General features: G+C 44.2%; 1 protein-coding gene across 5 annotated transcripts in view; it reads left to right on the top strand.

The window, feature by feature from the left end:
- THYN1 (thymocyte nuclear protein 1) overlaps window positions 1-21,510 on the top strand; it is a 176,981-nt gene that overhangs the window by 127,980 nt on the left and 27,491 nt on the right. For all 5 annotated transcript variants that reach the window (XM_085647240.1, XM_085647239.1, XM_085647242.1 and 2 more), the window contains one exon: window positions 12,180-12,248. In XM_085647240.1, coding sequence (XP_085503366.1) covers window positions 12,180-12,248 — 69 coding nt within the window. The remainder of the gene's footprint in view (window positions 1-12,179; window positions 12,249-21,510) is intronic.

Genomic DNA, 21,510 nt, shown 5'->3' with positions numbered 1-21,510 from the left:
TCTACCTTTAAATTCTAATGAGTCTTCAAAGTACCCTAGCTTGCTAATGTCAAATTCTCCAAATTCTTTTGGATTTACATGATTTTTTTTTGCAAAATAGTGTACCTTCAGAACCTATAAAGAGTTTGATCTGCTAGTATGGTGCTGGGTGAACCTGAGTTAGCCATAACACTCAGTTACACCTCAGCAATATGTATTGTAGTTTTCCAGTAAAATCCTCCACAGTAACAACAATGGTCGAAAACATTTCTTCGTCAAATTCTTCTAATGCATTAACTTTAACATTGGTCTGAAAATTAACTTTTGTACTTTTGAATACTGTACCAAAATGCAAAAACAACAATCGATGGACAGAATGCAGAACAATGTCATACATTCACCCCAGTACAAAGATTTGGTCCTAAATCCATCGTTTTTTTGCTCATCATGCCATTCCAGTTTGGACCCAGCCATATGCAAATCAGTCTTGACCCTGCACCCAATGGGAACAGTCCACCCCGAACTGCCAGGCCAGGTCCTCCCTGGACTGGAAACAAGCATCCTAGGACCGGTTTCGGGCTTTCAGCCCTCATTAACCTATATAGCTTAACTCCAGTGGCATGGAGAGCACGGGACCCACGTCTGGGCATACCAGGGAAGACATGGCTTGGCAGTTCGGGCTGGACTGGACTGGGCTGGACTGTTCCTATGAGGCACAGGGTCAAGACTGATTTGCATATAGCTCTGAACTGGGGTGGCAAAGTGAGCTAAATAACGATGATGGATTCAACCCAGATCTGTGACTGAGGGTGAGTGTCTGAAAAGTTTCAGCATTCCGTCCATCATCTCCTTGTGTTTGCTTTGTTCGCCCTAAGTTAGCAGTGTATGCCCAGACGTGGGTCCCTTGCTCACTTTGTCACTGGATTCAAGCTAGCCTGGCTGATGAGGGCTGTTAGCCCGAAACTGGTCCCAGGATGCTTGTTTCCGGTCCAGGGAAGACATGGCTTGGCAGTTCGGGCTGGACTGTTCCCGTGAGACACAGGGTCAAGACTGATTTGCATATAGCTGTCTCTGAACCGGGGTGGCAAAGTGAGCTAAAGAACGATGATGGATTCAACTCAGAAATGTGACTGGGGGTGAGTGTCTGAAAAGTTTCAGCACTCCGTCCATCATCTCCTTGTGTTTCCTTTACTGTACCAAAATGTCCATACTTAAGACACTTAATACTTTTTTTGCCTACCGCAGGACAACTTGGAAAGTCCCTCAGATGAGACCTAGAGGCACACTTGTAACATATAAACATTATTTTAGTGTTAAACTTATCATTTTTGAACTTGTCAGTTTGTTTGCCTTTATATTACTATTTGTCAAGTAAAGCATAAGCAGTTGAAGTTTGAGAACTTTCACTAGCTAAAGCTTTGGTAGACAACATTTATCGTTCAATCCCCTTGGCAAAAGCAATAGCCTCATGTAACTTCTGGTTTCTACAAGCTAGTACTCTCTCTTGTATCTTCTTTGAGTGACAATGAAATACAAATTGGTCTCTGATATAAACATCAGCCATTTCTTTGAATTCACAACAGGCAGCAACCACTCGTAACACTGCAATATATTCCTCTGTTTTCCTGTATAAATTATTAACGCATGAAGAAATTGTCTCTCTGCCATCTCATTAGATTCTTCATTAAACAGTTTTTCCATTCGTTTAACTGCTTCATCAAACTCATTCAATGGTGTAAATTGGTCGGGTAAACTTTCAAATCCTGTTAGATTGTCAAAAATGTCTTGCCCGCCATTACCAAGTAAATCAAACATCACTGCTTTTTTATTTTTTCTATCAGGCTCATATTTTTTCCCATCTATTGCCACTAAATAATTTTCAAAGCCTCTATGTCAATTTTTCCATTTCATAGGCAGCTTCCCCAGATTATTTAAAAATATTGCTGGTTCATGGATAGTGTTACTTTGCAACATGCTATACCCCTGTGAATGTTCTTTTATCTTTGCTTCTAATCTGCTCATTATAGTAGCTGTGTGTAGCATTTGCTACTAAAATGCTCAGCGATTATTAAATAACTCTTATTATAATCACAGGTGCTTTCCATTCACACATTTTAACCGCTGTTCATTTAGATTCTGAAAGATGTAATGTTTAAAACATAACCTCGCTCACTGCTGCTGTGTGACAAGCAATTCCAGCATTCATTGTCAAATTGTGAAAAGAAAAAACGTTTTGAAAATTATAATACACCTCCTGGCTCCACATATGCCCAAAATAAGCCACTAATGCAAGATTTGCCTAAACCAATGTGGTAGCACTTTGCGTTGCTAAATACAACAACATTTGGGGCCAGATGTACAACCTGTTTTTGCATGCGCAAACAGGTTTGGGACCCGTTTGCGCATGCAAAAACCTCACGGGCCATGTACAAAGCCTATTTAGCGAGTCGCAATTTATTTGCGACTCGCTGAATAGGTTTTGTGGCTCGCCATTAGGAAGGGGCGTTCCCTTCCTAATAGCGACCGCAAAAGTTATGTACCAACGTTAAAACACTCGCAAATTACCTCGCAAATTACCGCAAATGGTCCCCTTTGTGACTGGCTCAGAAAATATTTTTTAAGGGCAGGCAGTGGTCCCAGGGACCACTACCTGCCCTTAAAAAATTAAATGAAAATGTTTCTTTTTTACTATTTTAAATTCATCCCATTTTCCTTTAAGGAAAACGGGCTGTGTTAAAAAAAACCTGCTTTATTTAAAAGCAGTCCCAGACATGGTGGTCTGCTGAGCCCAGCGGGCCACCCATACGTGGGAGGGCCTGCCATTCCCAATGGGGTCGCACTTTGCGAGTGGCTTATTAATATACATGAGCCTTGCATTTTACGACCCCATTGGGAATCGCTAACAGTGTCTCTCTGACACTGTTGTACATCCCAATTTGCGACTCGCAAGTTTCGACTTGCAATTGCAACACAATTTGCGACTCGCAAATTGGATGGTCGTACATCTGCCCCGAAATCAGTACTGGGGCAGAGCACTACTTTCCAGCTGAAGGGGCATGGAAATTCAAAGCCTCAATCCTGATGCGCAAATGGATTTTCTTTAGTAACTGGGCACATGGAAAAGAGGTTCTGTTTTACCAAGGATTATGTTGGCCTCTATTTCCTTGCAGGCTAAGATGGGTAACCAGACTGATCTATCTAGAATGTATTTGCCAGTATTTGGGAGTGTTTTCATCATCCATAATGACAAAATAAAGTAGCATTTTAATAGGCTACCTCACGTGTTTCCCATAGCATGAAATGTCGTCAGGTTTCTGACTTTAGTGTGGGATTACCTGTTTCTGCTCACATGTCATAAGGGCAATGACCTCTTGTGGCAAACAATTGGTGACAAGGAACATGAGCACACCATATTCCTGGGTGCCAACTGAATTCGTGAACTTCAGTCTCCCTCCTCTGCGGAATCTTTACACATTTGTCAATCAAAATGAGATGGTTCTCTGAATTATCTTGTCAAATGTGTTTTCAGATGTTCATGGTAATCTCAATATTGTCCTACCCAAACCCATTTTCTGACACTAAGAGGGCCTTCTGTAATCTGTGTTTGGGCTGGGGTTCACATTGTAGCCACAGAAAATCAAGCAATTTTTCGAAGGATTAGCCCGACCCAAACCTTCATTGCCTGGTTCGTTGGTTCATATACTCAGAAGGCTACTGGGTTGCGGTCTTTTTCTTTCTCGCTTTTCCACAGTCCTGCAGCAGAGGGCTAATGCATTGTTAGTAAATAATATATGCTTTGTCTATCTGAAAGTATCAAGTAAGGCAACCATGTTGGTTACTCGCAATGACTTTTGCAAGCACATTGATGGCTAGGATGCCAGACTAAGACCCATTGCGTTATTGGACAAGTTGTTCTGGGAAATAGCTTCAGCTGTGTTCTTATTACACTGTATAATTCAGATGAATACAGAAGCACAATCCTCTCAATTAACACATGCAAAGGTAACAGAGAACATATCTTTAGTTTAGTTTCTTACATTTTGTTGGGAAGGAAAAGTCCCTCGCATGGTGATGGACGTCCACCTCTGACCTTAGTGCCGTAGCTGTAATGATGTTTGGATACCTAATGTTGATTTTTGTTGTCATGGCCGAACAAACTTCATGCATGTGCAGCATAGCATAGGTATGTCTCATTGATTGCGATCTTTTTGGACTAGGAGGGGCACCCAGAGCGCTACCTTCATAGAGATCAGTAGGAGTGAACAGGTCTTTCTTTTACCTGTGTCACTTGAATGAGATCTAGAGGCTCACTCATTCAACATTTTGCTGATGTGTGCTTAATTCACTGTTGGGCTACATCGGTTTGGTGGGGAGTGCTGCGCAGTGCGTGTGTGGTATGTAAGTGCACCTGTGAGTGGTACAGTACAGCGCCAAGATACTCCTCGCGGAGTGATAGTGCGCTATACAAATACAATCTCAAATCAAATCAAATCAAACAGGGATAATGCTGTGCTGTGCTGTGCAGTGCATGTATATAATATGTATTTGCTGGGTGTATGTGTGCCTTTGAATACTACAATACATGGAAGACCCTGGGTTCCATTTTGGGAGACCCAGGGCTGACTGGAGGAACATGAGGAGAGGTGGCAGAGGAATCCCCTCAGACAGATTTGTAGATTGCTGCATGCCTGTAAACTGGCTGAGACACACTGGATGGAAGGGAGAGCCAAGCTCTTCAGTACACTTCAAAGTATGCTCTTTGATACAGAGAGAGATCTGGGGAAAGGGGCCTGGGATCTGACTCCTCTCTCCCAGGAAGAAAATGGGTCTGATAGAGAATCCTAAAGATTAGGCATGAGGCCCTGGGGGTAACCTTTTAATACGCATATCACTGTGGCTAACATCCTGGTGTGAGTTTATACTCACTGCCATGGCCTGTGTTGTGGGGCTATCAGATTTGGTTTCACTCCTGCTGTGACAGATTCTTCTCTGGGGGAAGAGAGGGCAGAGGAGAGGGAACTCCAAAAGCAAGCATGTGGTGTCGGAAAATGGACTACAAGAAGGGAAGCTTGAGGCCCCCCAAATGGGGAAATCAAGCAGGGACTTCAAGACCACCTGAGCCTGGAGCACCAGTGCCCACGTGCTTGCCAAGACCAGTGTGCCTTGTGAGGGAGAGGAGATAGCTGGAGGTCCGGGGGGGGATCCTGGTGATTGGATCGTTGTAATGAGGTGTGAAGATATGGCTGCTGCATGGATCGGGTCCTTGCCTCTCTAATACTAATTCACTAAGGATCTACTCCTAATACTGACTCAGGTTAGGGCAGTGCCATAGCAGGTGAGAGAGGGTATCCATTGCTCCACATCTTCAACATGTGTTCCATTTCAACTTATCACATTCTGATATTCTTTGAAGGGTCTATACCAATAGGTTAACAGTTTATATCGAGTTTCTCCTATTTTACTGATACCTGCTGTTCTTGCCCTGTATGTAGTCTTTCCCATTCTTTATCTGTTAGAGTCCTTCCCAATTTCTGCTTTTAATGAATTTGAACTGGTGTCTTGTGGCGCGGGTTATGCCGAATAGAATGGCTGTCATGATATCTTTTGTTGTTAATGACTCCTTTTATCCATTTCTCAAAGTAGTCAGTTGCCCTGGAGCCTCTTCTCAAATCCCGTGTTGGAGGAACCAGTGTTTCACCTGGAAGTAGGACACCATTTCTATATCAGTAGGTTGTATTGGCATTAGAGATGCTCAAATTGTTTGATTCTGCCATTTAAAAATAGGGAAACTACCATCACACATTTATTTTTCCTCCACTTTTGAAATGTGTTTTACCCTTGGCCCCGATTGAACTCCGGGTGGAAATATAGCAGTCTGAAGGGTGATGGAAATGTTGTCAACCCTCTCTTGTCTGCCACTGTGTCCCACACTACCACTGTGGCTCATGTGGTAAATGAGGATTGTAAACCTCAGCCTCTGATTGGCGTAGATCTAGGGTATTTGCCACAGGGGCCTTCCAGCTTTGTATGACCCGTTATATACCATTGTTTAGGGGTTTCCTCCACTCAAGGAAATCTCATAACAAAGTTGCCTAATTGTATGTTTGATTGTTTTGCTGCTTTTATAGGCATATTGTTCATCCCGATAAAGGTGTTAATCAAGGCCTGTAGACGATTTTATAGTGTTCCATTCGTATGCCATGTTTGAAAGAAGTAGAGTATTGTAGGCTGGAAACATAGTTAAATTGTAGCTACCTATCTCAAGCCTGAGTAGCTCTGAAGTGTTCAGCATTGAAAATCCCTTTATAAATCTTTCTGTAATTGGGCATAGTTTACTTTGACTACTTGGAGAATTAAATGATCCAATTAAATTCTCAAGATGTTTATGGTCTTGCCTCCATATTGTCTGCAGTACTGCTTTCTGGTTTGACTGGGGATTTAGCAGATGGCCTCAGAGTTGTATTGACCTTAAACCCCATGACAGATCTATATGTTTCCAGCTCCTTCAGGAGCGGGCGCAGGATTCAACAGGTTCTTGTATTGAAATCAAAATGTCACCCACAATTATGGTTAATTTATGGGTGGCCCCTCCCATCACCACCTTTCTAACTTGTTTCCTGTTTCCTGTTCCTAATGTCCTTGGCCAGGGTTCCATAGTGAGTGCCAAGATGAGTGGGGAGAATTAACAGCCCTACCTGGAGCCCCTTTCCATTTTGAAGGTAGTTGAAGTCAGTCTGTTGGCTCAGATACTGGCCCTTAGTGACTGGTAAGTAGCCATTGTCACTTACCTTTTTTTTAGCAGTTTATTGTGAGTAGTTGTCACTGACATACACAGCCGTACGCCTACAACCCTGAGGCCGGTGGCACAATGTAGGAGGATATTTACACAGCTTTGTAGCCAGCATCCCAGTGGGAAGGCAGCGTCACTCTCTCAGGATAACCGTGCATATCTCTCAGCGCTTTATGAATTTGTGTATCAGCAATCGTAATCATTTATATTAATTAACAAACAAATAAAGAATTTTCCAACATAATGTGCTACCGTCAGGAATGCCTACCTTCTGCATTTGACCTGTACCCGTTACCAAAAAATACATTCTCCCTCCTGTTGGATGTCTCAAAGAACACCAAGTCTCCCACCTGTGCTATCTCAGCAATTTATAAGCCTCGGGATTCCCCTATTCCTTTAAATATTTGTGTCCATGTTTTGTGTACCCTAAACTGCCATCTACAGAGCGGAGAGGGGAGCATTGTCTCCTGTCTCTGCCACTGTCTCGCTAGGCGGATCGCTCCCCTGCGTCTCGTGTTGGCGCAACAGTAATGCCACATATCGTCATCAGTCGTCATTTCCAAATCCCTTTGCCAGGCCAGCCTGGCTTTGGAATACTGGTTTGAACGGTATGTCATCACCTGTTTATAAATATTGGAGACTATCTTTCAGGGTGACTTAGTTTTAATAACATATGATAGTTCTTTCGCCTCTGGGGGTTCATTCAGGTCATCCCCCAACTGTTGATGTAGCGCCTAGCGTACGCAGTGGAACTGAAAGCGTTGCAGTAAGGTATACGTTTCTGCAGCGTCCGTAACCGCATCCTATGTCTTCGCAGCTCCGCCAACAAAAAGGTCCCCTGCTTTGATAATGTTTAACTTGTGTAACGCTTTTATGACCCCTTCATCTCGACAGGGGACCAACCAGACGATCCATTCAATTGGCATCTCAGGGGAGTATAGCAGAGCCCCCGCCTGCTGTTGTAACAGGCAATACCAAGCGTGCCGCGTCGAATTGATAGAATCCAGAAACCCAGTTCTACGATCCACTGGTTCGAAAATCGCAGCTGGAAGGGGGAGGGGTTCGGTAAATAGCCTTTCCATGCGAAGAAACGGTACATCCGCCGCTCCATAGATCCAATTGTGAGCATGCGCGCCTTGCGCTGCTCTATAATATAACTCTAAGTCTGGTGCGCCCAATCCTCCTAAATGATATGGCAAAGTGAGTATCCGCCATTGTATACGCGCCTGCTTGCCCGCCCATGCCAAGCGTACCAGTGACTTATTAACTCGAACAAAAAATGAGCGTGGCAGCACTATGGGAATATTCGTGAACAAGAACAGGAATCTAGGCAGTATCACCATTTTCATAATGGAAACCATGCCGATCAAATACAGTGGCAGCTTGATCCATGTTTCGATATCATCTTCCAGTTTAGCTACGGCGGAGCCATAATTCTCTAAAAACACAATATCAGAGTCAGTATGTAGTCTAATCCCGAGGTACCGGATCGAGTCCACTGACCATAGCAGGGGATAATCCATCTCAAATCGTGTCGTGCTCGGAGTGAGCGGGAGGACTATAGATTTTGCCCAATTGACTTTCAGGCCAGAGAGTGCTCCAAAATGTGCCACCTACCTTAGGAGCGTGGAGAGATTGTTTTCAGGGTCTCTCATGTACAACAACGTGTCGCCCACGTACATAGGCACCACAATTTCATATGTGGGAAACCGGACACCTCGATGTCCGTGATATTCTCTGAGCGCACATGCCAGTGGATCAGCAACTAAAGCGTATAACGTTGGCGACAAGGGACATCCCTGTCTAGTGCCCCTGGAGATCGCTATGGGATCAGTGACTAAATTCCCCAGTCGTATGCGCGCTGAGGGGGCTTTGTACAACACACCAATCAGCTGTAGGAAGACCGGGCCAAGCCCCATCCGAGTCAGCACCTGCCGCAGAAAAGGCCACTCCACTGAATCGAAGGCCTTTTCCATATCTAAGAAAACAGCAACAGCCTTAGTGTCTTGTTTGACGTGTTGAATGGTGCCAAATACTGTACGTATATTATATGTGAGATTCCTATCCGGAATAAACCCTGCCTGTTCCGGGGCTACCAGCTCCGGGGTCAGCAGTGTCAAGCGATTGGCTAGAACTTTGGCAAACAACTTGGTGTCTACATTCAACAGCGAGAGCGGCCGGTAAGAGCCGCATTCCTCCAGGGGCTTGTCTGGTTTGGGGATGGCCACTATCATTGCTTCCCTCATAGTTTGTGGCATCTTGCCCGTTACGCATAAATCGTCGAATAACGTAGAGATATGGGGAAGTAACTGTTCAATAAAGGCCTTATAAAAGCCCACAGTAAGGTTGTCGGTGCCTGAAGCACTAGATGCCTTCATACTTGCCAGTGCCTCCACTATTTCATCCTTTTCGATGGGTTGCATCAGGAATTCTCTATAATTATCGGGTAAGAAAGGTAATTTCATATGTTCCAAAAAATCTAGGATTTCATCATCATCAATGCCAGAAGAGCGGGAAGCATATAATTCCGAATAATATCTTTTGAACTTGTTCGCTATATCTGCCTCTTCGGTCAGCATTACACCCTCTTCAGATCGAATTTCAGAGATCAGGGTTTAACTGCGTTTAGTTTTTAAAACATTCGCAAGTACCGATCCTGGCCTATCTCCCTCCCCATAGACCTGTGCCGTGGCATACTTCCCATTTGTTTCACTTCGCTATCTGCCGCCTCCTGGTATTCAGCTAGCAGGTCCTTCATTGCGCCTGTAACTTCTTCGCTCTCCCCGGCCGACTGACACGCCTCTAGTTTCTCCAACTGTTGCTCCAGGGCCGCCAACCACTGACGTATAGAACGCAGGACCCCCGAGCGCTTGGCCATGGCTACTCCTCGGATGTATACCTTGAATGCCTCCCATACTGTTTGGAAACTCTCTACTGAGGCAATATTAGTGGCGAAGAATGTGTTTATTGCGTCCGTCAACTCCTCCTTAAAGAGGGGGTCGAGCAATGAATAAGGTGGAAAGCGCCATGTGAATGGTAGAATTGTGTGCTTGGGTGTGGCTAGTACCAGTAAAAGTGGTGAGTGATCAGACCGTGTACGTGGTAGTATCTAACAGGATTGTATCTGACCCAAGAGTGACGTTGAGGCCAACCAGTAGTCTATGCACGTGTGTAAATCATAGTATGCGGAATAGTGTGTGAAACCTCCCTTCGCCGGGTGCAGCTCTCTCCATACATCTCTGAGGTCCTTACTAATCATGACGTTTTCTAGTGTTCGAGCAGCCGCCACCGGTCTCCTCATCGGGCCTCCGGACCTATCCAATTCGGGGTTTCTAACCAGATTAAAGTCTCCGCCACAGACTATTTGTGTACTCGAATTTCCATGCATCACGTGTGCTAATGTAGTAAAGAATTCCGGGCAGTCATAATTCGGACCATAGACATTCACTACAAACAGGTCTAAACCCCTACCCGGCATCTGGATATCACATATCGGCCCTCACTGTCCGCCGTCAGCAGTTCAATCGTGTATTCAGATTTAGGGTTAACCCAGGTCATTACCCCACGGGCATGTGTAGTGAAACCCGATACGTTGACATTACCCAACAGCCCCCTGCTGCGTAACATCGCACTTTGTATAGGAAGATGAGTCTCCTGGAGTAAAGCCACATCAATATTATGCCGTGTGAGATAATTCAATACTTTACGTAATTTGCGATGATCATTAAGCCCTCTAATGTTCCACGTCAATGCTCGGACGGAGTCTATTGCCTTCGATGTAGTAGCCATTCTAAGTGTCGCCTTCCTTCTTTACAAGCCTGGTATAGCGTCCTGACATTTGTAGCTTGCGTATATTATGCGTTCTATATAAAAACGTAACAAACCTCATTGACCTCAAAACCAACAAAACTTCCACCCTGCTTCCCCCACCCCCTGCCACAGCAGACCACCCACAACTCAGTCGCGCAACATCCCCCAAGATAACCCTGCCTTAATGAGAACTTTACTATACATCTCAATGTTGTCTTGAAGTCCACATTTGACATTGTTGCTAGCGACAAACTGTGAAAGATACTGTAGGATACAGCTCCTTTCGATGACCTGCGGAATATCATCACTTGATTGCTAGGCTTAAAGAATTTAAATGGGATACACGGAATGGGGCAATTGAGTCAGTTTCAGTAACTAAAGGTTTCAATCAAGGCTCCTCTAACTGTATTCTCACTTTATACAAAATGGCGTTTTTACTCATTTAGCCAATGTTGTCGGTGACTCCGGTTCTTTGTGTGGTTACAATACCAAATTGACCATTGGCTGATGATTCCCATCTAATTTCTTACATACCTATAAGCCTTCAAAAAGTACTAAACAGATTCTCTCACTTTGGTTACCTATTAGATATTACTATTATCACTAGGAAAATACAATGTTTGTAAATAAACACAAATATTTTAAATCTAATATGCAGTTGAATGTCTTGAAGCTGGACAGCGTGTCTGACAAATTAGAATTATCGTTGCTTATAATACCAAATTGGCAAACCATATGGATCAAAGCAATAACCTGTTGTGCCATCGATGCAGAGCTACATTCAAATTTGTTTCAAAATATGGAAGTGGGGCGACTTAGCCAGCCATCTAGGTACCTAAATGTAAAGCCTCAGCTATATTTACAGGGGAAATTATGGGGATATGAAAGAGTTTGAAATATCTATATTGGTGCCCCAAGTGGCACACTCAGCTGAGTCTAATAGTGGTTACAAGGAATGGTGGGAAAAGATGATGTTTGTCATGATGTGATTAAGAACAATGGATACACATGCCCATGTTGGTTTAATAAAAAGGAATGGTTTTATCATATTGGAGTCAACTTTGTCCAGTTAAAGAGCCGAAAAAAAACTGATAGAAATATGTGATGGCACATCAGTAGAAGTGCTTATTAGAGGGAGACACTGGCCCACAGTAGGAACACACTTGTCTCTGATATGAAAACGTTTTCATAGTTTCAAAAACCTTTTCTGAGGCATCCTGATAGTACTTGTACCATCATTCTTCATATTAAACTGCGCTTCAGGAGGTAGAAATCTCTGGCATCATTAGGACAAGGGTTTTTAAAAGGGTCCTATTGTCCTCTACAAAGATAGCTATGGTGTAGTTCCCAACATGAAAAACAACACATCAGCCTAGACGATCGGGCATCAGGCTTCTCAATACAAGCAGCTGGTCGTGGGATAGCTGGTTACTTTTTGACTGAAATTATGCTGATGTTGTTTTTTATTTTTTACTACTTTTATGATGGTACCTACAGCTTAAATGTTCATTATGAGGCATCACTGCAAATACGTCCCTGCCTATGTTCTATCTCTAATTGGATGTTGCACAACTAATCACAGTTCCTTTTGATTGGACAGTTTGGGATTGAAGATTTGAAGGCTCAGCCTAATCAGACTGCATGCTGGGACGGAGTCAGGAATTACCAGGTGAGGTATTTGGAAAGTGAAAAAGATTCTAGATTTCACACAAATTATAGCTTTCTCATCACTTTTGTCTTTATGCTAAATATATGCCTTTTGGCAAAATACAGTGTCTTGCATCAAGGGATCCCTCGAGAGGATTTAAGAGTTGAATCCTTCACAGCTTATTTACCCTCACTTCGATTCATATTCATGTACTGGGAGCACTTTTTTGTGTGCACAAGGGGATTTGCTCCCCATTAACAACAAAAATGTGTATTCCCCAGTGCAGGTACTCAGACACTGAGAGCACCCATGCAAGGCATGGCACAGTGACGACCTTGACGCAGCAGATGGACCTTCGTTTTGAGTGTGTACTTAAGGCTCCCCTGCACCTTGGGGGGGGGGGGAGGTTTGACTACTTGTAACAGTGTGGGTGTAGTTTCAGACTGTTCCCACCCACTGGGCACGCACTTGACTCCATCAGCAAAATTGGTGGGTGGGTATATCTACGAAATGGAGATTTACATTATGTGGTGTACACCTTCCTGCAGAGTACAGTGACCTGGATCCTAACCTCCAGCCTTTACATATTGCAAGTAATTGACTTTAAGACAAAATGGTTGACATAGAGGACTTTTTTTTCCAAACCTTTCTTGAGTCATTTCGTGCATGTAGTGTAAAGTCATTGTGTGCACTAAAAACATCAAAGGTGTCTGAATGTGCTACCCCATGCTACTTCAGAAAGGTGTCAATAACCCTACCCATATGGAGCAAGTGCCATGGTAGGATCTCTGAGGCATGGCATGATCTAAGCCAAATATTGTTCTTCTTTGAGCAGAAGTTAAATGTATGCAACTTTTATGTGCTAGACATTGTCGGCGTATTGATGGAAATAAAAATCTATTGTGTTTACATGTAAAATGTGGAGAACAACAAATTACAAAAGCTAAACATTTTCAGTTATACTGCAGAATTGGCACCTATAATCTTGTTGTTTGTATTTCCAAATTTGCTGAATATCGCCTAAGTCAAACAGGTCAAAGCGAAGCCGTAAATACTGTATATTTCTACCCCAAGACAAGATGGTGATAGACCCAAGATTGTTTGCTATCATAACCTGCACTTACAAAGATTTTGTGATCTGTTTTTTCAAAAAGTATTAGGGCATTAGCAGTTGAAGTAAATATTATATATTCTTTAATTTTCTTAAAACATGCATAACATAGCTGTAGGTCCCACATTGTGTGCACATTTAACTACTGCAGTAAAAATAAATGTAACCCAATGGCAGGGTGTTTCATTCCTAGCATGGGTGAGTGTAACTATTGTTTTTAAAATTCTCTAAAACACTCCTCATTTGCTTGTTTCAGCCTTAACCAAATCCTTAGGATGGCCGCATTGTGTTCCAAGGATCGCTTCTGTAATTGCACTTTCAATCAAATTTGTTCCTGGTTTGCAGACCATGCCTATCTAAAGAGTGATCTGAATAAATTACATTGTGCTCCACATAGCCAATAGGGTGGGCTTCCAGAACATATGTTAATGTTGGCAGAAATATTGCACTTAATTGTTCCATTAGTGGTTGCCTATTAGGTTTTAGCAACTTTTTTGAAATGCATATTTCTGATATATCCACATATTCCTCACCAGGCATTGGACTATATCCAGAAAATCTTGAGCAGTATGTCTGCACATCAGCAGATGGGACTGTTCGGCTTCGTGTCGGGCGAAATGTTGCAATGCCTATACAGGCACCACCCCAGTGTGCTGACATCAGTTTCTTTCTTTCCCCACCATCCGCGTGGATCCGGAGAGCTACCTTGGTCCTTTTTTGACTAACTTTTTATTGACATTTTTGATCTTAGTTCCCAGTGTGGATAAAGAATTATATCCTTTGTTAAACCTTCGGGGGTTTAAGTCTTGTGGGGATTGTCACAGGTAACTGTCTGTATCCGATCACCACCTGGTTTGTTTCTGGTGCCTGAGGTCATGTCATGACTACAAGGCCTGCATCAAGTGCAAGTGGATGCACCCGAAGGCGATTCGCGAGCAGATGATGAAACTCCTGGTAGCTTGGCAGAAAAAGGCTCTGTGCTTCTCCTGTTCCCATTCTCATTCCTGTGGAAGATCTTTGGACTGCTTCCGGAGCTGTACCCGTGGCCGATTGTCTTCCCACTCCAAGACTTCCTCATCGAAGAAGGGTAAGTAAAAAAAAAACAAGAAGTCAAAGTGCTCTTCGACTTCTATTGTACTTTCAGGCCCTGCTCCTGCTTTCCACCTGCAGAGTCTGTGTCAGAGCCTACTCCACACCACCCTAAGTTTCCTGGCGGTGTTGCAACGCCCACCAAACCGAAAGAATTTTATGATGCAATGCATACCATCTTTGGGCCATTGACTCCCCTGAAGCATTTTCGTGCTCCATGGATCTGAGAGAAGCCCCCACTGGGTTACCATCAGCGGGATCACCCTCAATGGCAGTTGGGCCCTCTGGATCTTCCCTTGGATCTGGAATGATGTCGCAATAGATACTAACTCCCACCATGGCTCTGTCCCTCTCCGTGTCACCCTGGGTGCTGCCGGGCTGCTTGATTAGCCGATCGTCATTCCCAACTTCTAACTGGTGTCGCCTCGCGGTTGATGTCGGCACCTTCCATATCTACCCATCCCCTGGACTTTCCAAATGACCCTTACCATCATGAAGCAAGTAATGAGGAGGCTGGGTGATGCCAGTAGCCTGGCTATCTCCCAAGATGGAGGCATGGTTTCCCATCTGGGCTAAGTTTAACAGGACAGCTAATCTTTTGCAAAAATGATGCACAGGGCGCTGAAGGTCCTAGATGTCCAGCTGCCAGCTTTTGAGGCCAAGACAGATGCCTTGACAGAGGTGCTTTACACTGTCTCTGGCTCACCTGAACCCATGCACCTCTTCGATTAAGCCCTAACCAAAGTGCTTCTGGTGGTCTGGGCAAAACCTTGCAGGTAGTGTTGCCTGTAAGCAACATCCCACCCTGGAAGACCCAGTTTTCCTTTCCCAGCACCCGTTCCCTGAGAACCTGGTGGTGCAGGCCTGAACAGCGAAGATTCACACAAGTGCATTCCCTACCACATCACCCGATAGGGAATCCATGCGGCTGGACACTTTTGGGAAGCACATTTTTTTCTTCCACCGGCCTTGCCCTGCAGTAGGTGAATGCCACATGCTTCTTGGGCCAATATTCCCATGCATTGTAGGATTTGGTTGCGCAGCTGCTTCCCATGCAGCCCATAGAAGGACGTGCCATCCTCAGCCAAGCTTTGGTAAACGGCAGATATGCAGTGAAGTTCACCACTGGGGCAGATTGGACATCACAGACTTCCTAGGTAAAGCAGTGGCTTCTATGGTGGTGCTGTTTCTCCACTTCAGGTTAAGGTTTACTTGGCTCTCGAGGATGTACAGTCTTCGCTGATTGACATGCCCTTCGATGGCTGCCGCCTATTTGAAGATAAGGCTGATGCAGGGTTCGAGGGCTTCCACAAAAACGGGGTCACTGCTAGATCTCTTGGCCTTTCCCTCTCAAACTGTCTACAACAGCAGTTGCTGTCTAGTACTCTGCCCCTACAGCTGGCAGAACCTCATAACCACATTAGTGTGCCCTCCATCCAGCACAGCCATCCTGTTGGCAGCAGAATCGGGCCCAACCTCCCCCAATGGTTGGCAGTTACATCCGACAAGTGGTGCTTCATATCAGCCAGAAGGGGTATGCCCTACCATTTTTAGAAACACCTGCACCCCCACCCCCAACCTTCCCAAGAATGTCTGAAGGAGGACCATAATTTCGTGCTTCATCTGGAACTGCAGGCTGTTTTGGCCAAAGTAAGCATCGAGGGGGTGCTCACGCCAGGGATAGGGCGTAGCTATTATTCCAGCTACTTTCCCTATCTCAGTGATTGGGCGTAGAAGGGGGGCTCTCCCCATGCAGTTGTCATCCACCACCAGACCACAGAGAACCTTTCGCATTCGCTGGGTTCACTATCAATGTGCTGAAGTCACACCTGACTCCCTCTCAGACTATTCCTTTCAAATGAACCATTTTGAACACAGTGCAGTTCCATGCCTATCTACCTGAGGGACAAATTTGGAATATTCAGGCTATGGTACCAATGTTTCGGCCTCTATCCTGGATTTCAGTGAGACTGACTATGAGGCTGTTGGGTCTCAATGCCTTCTGCATCCTGCTAGTAAAGTATGCCTGCTGGCATATGTGGGCTCTGCAGTGGGACCTAAAGTCCCAGTGGGCACAGCATCAAGGAAACCTCTCCAACCTGGTCCAGAAATGAGATGGGAGTGCAAACGATCTTCAGTGGTGGCTGACAAACCGCAATTGGATCAGCGGCAGACCCATCTCCCTTCCCCACCCAGAGCTCACAACAGTGACAGATGCATCACTCCTGGGTTGGGGGTGGCGATCTGGGAGGGGTGGAGATCAGAAGACAGAGATCAGAGGACTCTGGTCTCTGGCAGATTCCAAGCTCCAACTCAGTCTTTTAGAGCTGAGGGTGATTCATATGGCATTGAAAGTCTTCCTTCAATCTAGCAAAGGACAGCTGGTTAAGGTGTTAGACAAAACAACCGCCATGTAGTATTGCAACAAACGCGGCACAGTGGTGTTGTGGACCCTGTGTCAGTAGGCTCTGTTCCTTTGGACATTGCTGGAATGTCAGGACATTTTCCTGGTCATCCAACACCTGATAGGGTCTCTGAACGGCAGGGCGGACAAACTTAGCAGTCAATAGCTCCCAGATCAAGAATGGCGTGTACATCCAGAGGTGGTGTAAGGTCTATTCTGAGCGTGGGGAGAACCATAGTTTGATCTATTGGCCCCTGCCAGGGATGCGCAATGTCAGCAGTTCTGTATGCTGGAGTTTCCAAGGTGACTCTCACTCAGAGACACGTTCTGCCTCGAGTGGTATTTTGGACTCCTGTATGCCTTTCCGCTGACACTACTCCTGCGGCGAGTTCTCAAGAAGATCGGGACCGACTGGGCCCAAGTCATCCTAATAACGCACAGAGAGTATGGTATCACAAACTGCTGAGCATGAGCATATGTCCTCTGGTCAGGCTGCCCTTTCGGGAGAATCTCCTCTTGCAACAACAGGGTAGAGCCTTCAACCCGAACCTGCGATCGCTCCACCTTTATGCATGGAGATAGAGCTGCGACAGTTGAGGGTTTTCGATTTCCCTCCCGAAGTATGTGATGTAATTTTGGCAGTAAACCTTCACAACTCTAGCACGCACAATAATATCAGTACAATGGTAGAGAAACTTTGTAGATCTTATATTTCTTTTTTTTTCCGGCCCATTGGCCTCTTTCTTTGTTTTTTTAGCCAGCCAATATGTGTTTCGTCTCAAGAGGGAGTGCCTTACGACTTCTTCAGGGATGTGCGCTTGACATTTTTGTGATCCTGAAGTTGTGCACGGGTTCTAATTGCAACCCGATAATTTGTTTTGTAGTGTAGTATCAGAGTATCCAAATTAACTGGAAGTTCCTTTTCATATATCAAATATTTTTCATTTAAGCGTCCGTCGAGATTGAGTAGTCTTCATAGTCTATATTGGCTGTGTGAATACACAATAATTGTAGTCAGCGAGTACGCTGCAGATCTCAGCAGTTTGAATATGCATACGGGACCTCCTAATTTGAAGCCTCCAGCAGTTAAAATGGTCTTCGTATCCTAAATATGTTTTGTAATCACACACCAGTGTGGTCAAGCGAGTATACTGAAAATCCGAGGAAGAGGCCAATGGGCCGAAAATAAAAAGAAATACAAGACCTACAAAGGTTCTCACTCTCTACCATTGTACAAATATTTTTGTGTGTGCTAGTGCTGTGCAGGTTATTTGTCCGATCCAAGTGAATCTGGTTTGGGGAAGTTGGGGTGAATTCTGCCTCCTCTTTAAGCACAGCAGGTGAAACAATCTAGAAATTGACACACAGTGTGAGACAAGTCCACAAGCGCCACATACCCATAAAAATCACCCAGTTGAATGTTGTGTCATCTTGGCAGTCAGACATCCTTCCACTAAAACTGTCTATGCCTTCGGTTGGAGTAAGCTTATGGTTTGGTCCTCTAACCATGTGGAACCCCTTACTACACCTCCTGCTGAGGTTTTGTTGTTGATTCTTTCTTTAGCCTGACAAGGGCTTGCTCTGGGCACCGTTAAAGGTTATTTGTCAGTCATCATATCTTTCTTGCGGCTGCCAGACCAACCTTCCCTATTTAAGCCACCTTTTGTGACTCTATTTTTGAAAGTTTACAATAATTGTTCATGCCTGCTCACTTTGTTTAGGCCCGATAGGACTAAAATTTGGTTTTTACTTACCTTATGTGTTCTTTCATTGAGCCCCTGCATTGCTGCCTTCTGTTGCTCCTGAATCTGAAGACGGTGTTCCTGGTGGACATTACATCGACCAGGAGGGTTGGTGAACTTCATGCTCTGTCGGTCCAGCCTCCATACACCAACTTCTTCCCTGAGAATCTGGTTCTTCGGACGCGTGCTTCTTTTTTTCCCCGAGGTGGTCACCCCTTTTTACATTTGCCAAAGGGTTACACTGCCTGCCTTATACTCCCACCTCATTCGTTATAGGAAGAGTAGAGACTCCATTGTTCGGATCAAAAAAAGAGCTCTGTCATTCTATATTGATCACACCAAAGATCACCGGGTGGACGATCAGCTCTTCATGTGGTTCACTAGAGCGAAGAAGTGCAAGGCTGTGCAGAAACTAACCATCTCCATATAGATAGTACTCTGCATAAAAATATGCTATGCATTGGTAAAGATGGAACCCTCTGCCCACCCCCCCACCCCCCCTCCCCTCCCGAGGGCTTGCGGGCTCACTCCACCAGAGCCAAGGCTGCCACTACTGCGTTAACACCTGGTGTACCTGTCCTGGACACCTGACAAGCTACCAAGTGCATCACTCCACACGTTCACAAAGCTGAGTATAACATTCTAATCCATATCAGGATATTTCTGCTGAAGTACATCTCTTTAAGGATTTGAATGAGGTAATTCCAAAAGAGGATATTGAATACTTTCTCCATATTAATAGAGGCCACTGCTGCGAATATGCTATTGAATGGTATTGTGTCCATCAGAGGAAAATTCTGCAAAAATGTGTGGAACTACTCCTGCCAGAAGCGAAGCCACTTTGGTCTGGGTGAGGTGAGGGAGAGCCTTTGCATTCTGTTTTTGATTATTTTGTTCAATATTTTACAATCTAGGTTTAATATTGACAGAGAACAGTCGGATTCTTGATCTAGTAAGTCTTGGCCTGGCTTCGACTACAATACGATAATCACCTCTATACTTGTGAATGGAAGCACACCTGCTTGGTCAGCAGCTTTATACAGATTTAACTGACTTTCTGAGTGCTTATTCTGATACTCTTTGTGAAACTACAAGGGTAGACCAATGCTGCCAAGAGTTTTCCCCATGGCTAGTTGGTCTATGGCAAAATTGATCTCTGCCAATGTGATCAGGGTGTCCATGTCCATCTTTTGATCCTGTGCCCGTTTGAGTAACCTAGCAATATAGGACAAAGTCGTGGAACCAAAGGCAGTAGGGGAGGTCAATGTCGTGAATTTGTCAAATAAACTCCTGTCTGATGATGATGTATCTTTGCTTGCTAAAGGTTTGGGCTTCTGCCCTAGTAGTAATGGAGATATATGTGATGTAAAAATTGACCTATATAAATTTGTGAGACAAATCAAAATTAAGAAACATTTTCAAATGATGAATATTGGAAATAAAGGACTTGGCAAACAATACGGTGCATCTGAATCTAGTGAGCTATCAATTCAGGACATAATGGACACAAGGCTTTTGGTGTCTTTGACAGAATGTGAGGATGAACTAGTAAGTGCAGACATTATTATGAGAGATTTGAATGTTGTGAGTGACTGCAATATCTCAAGTGGTTTAAAAGAAAAGTCCAGATGGACACCAACATTACAAACAGGAAACAACATTGACATCTTCCACAGTCTTACAAGATCTAGACAAACATATGAATAAGAAAAGACAGTCTCTTAGGAGAACAGATAACCTAACATACGGCGAAAGCCAGGCCTTGAAAAACCTTAGAACTAATGACAAAATCACCATAAGAGAAGCTGACAAAGGTGGGAATATAGTTGTGATGGAAAGTGTAGATGATGAAAAGGAGATACTCTCACAAATCAGTGATGAGGAATGCTATGAACAACTTCCCCATAACCCTATATGGACACTAACAGACTATATCAACAGAAACCTCAAGCAATGGCATAGGATGGGACTTCTCGATGACGATGAGGTCACATATTTGAGGGTAGTGCGTCCAAAATATCCAAGCATATACACGCTCCCTAAAATTCACAAAACCTCCATTTTCCTCCAGGGAGGCCGATTATATCGGGCAATGAGGGTCCAACTGAAAGAATATCGGAATATGTTGATATTTTCTGAAACCTCTAGTTTGTAATTTACCATTGTATATTAGGGATACTAAGCATATTCTAGGAACTTTGTCAGACCTAACATGGGAAGACAATATGATCATGGTGCCACTAGATGTTACTGTGTTGTACACGAGTATCAAAAGAGACACAGGGCTAAGAGCCATTCGTAGCATCTTGAGTACAAGGTCAGCAAGTACTTGGGATCACACAGAGATGCTTATGGATATGATACAACTAATTTTGGACAATAATGTTTTCTTGTTCAAAGAAACTTGGTTTAGACAAAAACAGGGAGTAACCATGGGCTCCAGGTTCTCCCCCTCGTATGCCAACCTGTTCATGGGTTGGCTGAAGGAGAAATGGATCTGGAGCGACAGGGGCTCCTCATGGATTGACTCGATCCTATTCTGGGGCAGGTATATTGATGACTGCCTCATGATATGGACAGGAAGCACAGAGAAACTGGAGTGCTTAATTGAACACCTGAACAGTAATGATTACAACATTAGGTTCACATCACATTTCAGCAAAGATAAAATCACGTTTCTAGACACTGAGATGTACATCAGAGATAACCAGATACACAGCCAATTGTATCGCAAAACCACGGCATGCAATGCTATATTGCACGCTACTAGTGCACATCCTGCACACCAGATCATGACAATCCCCTTCGGGGAACTTATCAGGGCGAGATGCAACTGCAGTTTTAATCTGGAGTTTGAGGAATGTGCCAATGAGATGATGGAACGTTTTAGCAAAGCAGGCTATAAAAAACACATACTTTTGAAGGCTATTCAAAGGA

This window comes from Triturus cristatus, chromosome 3_2 (assembly GCF_964204655.1).
Source record: "Triturus cristatus chromosome 3_2, aTriCri1.1, whole genome shotgun sequence".
NCBI lineage: Eukaryota > Metazoa > Chordata > Amphibia > Caudata > Salamandridae > Triturus > Triturus cristatus.
The sequence above is the reverse complement of the archived record's forward strand: the minus strand, read 5'-3'. Positions and strand labels throughout refer to the sequence as shown.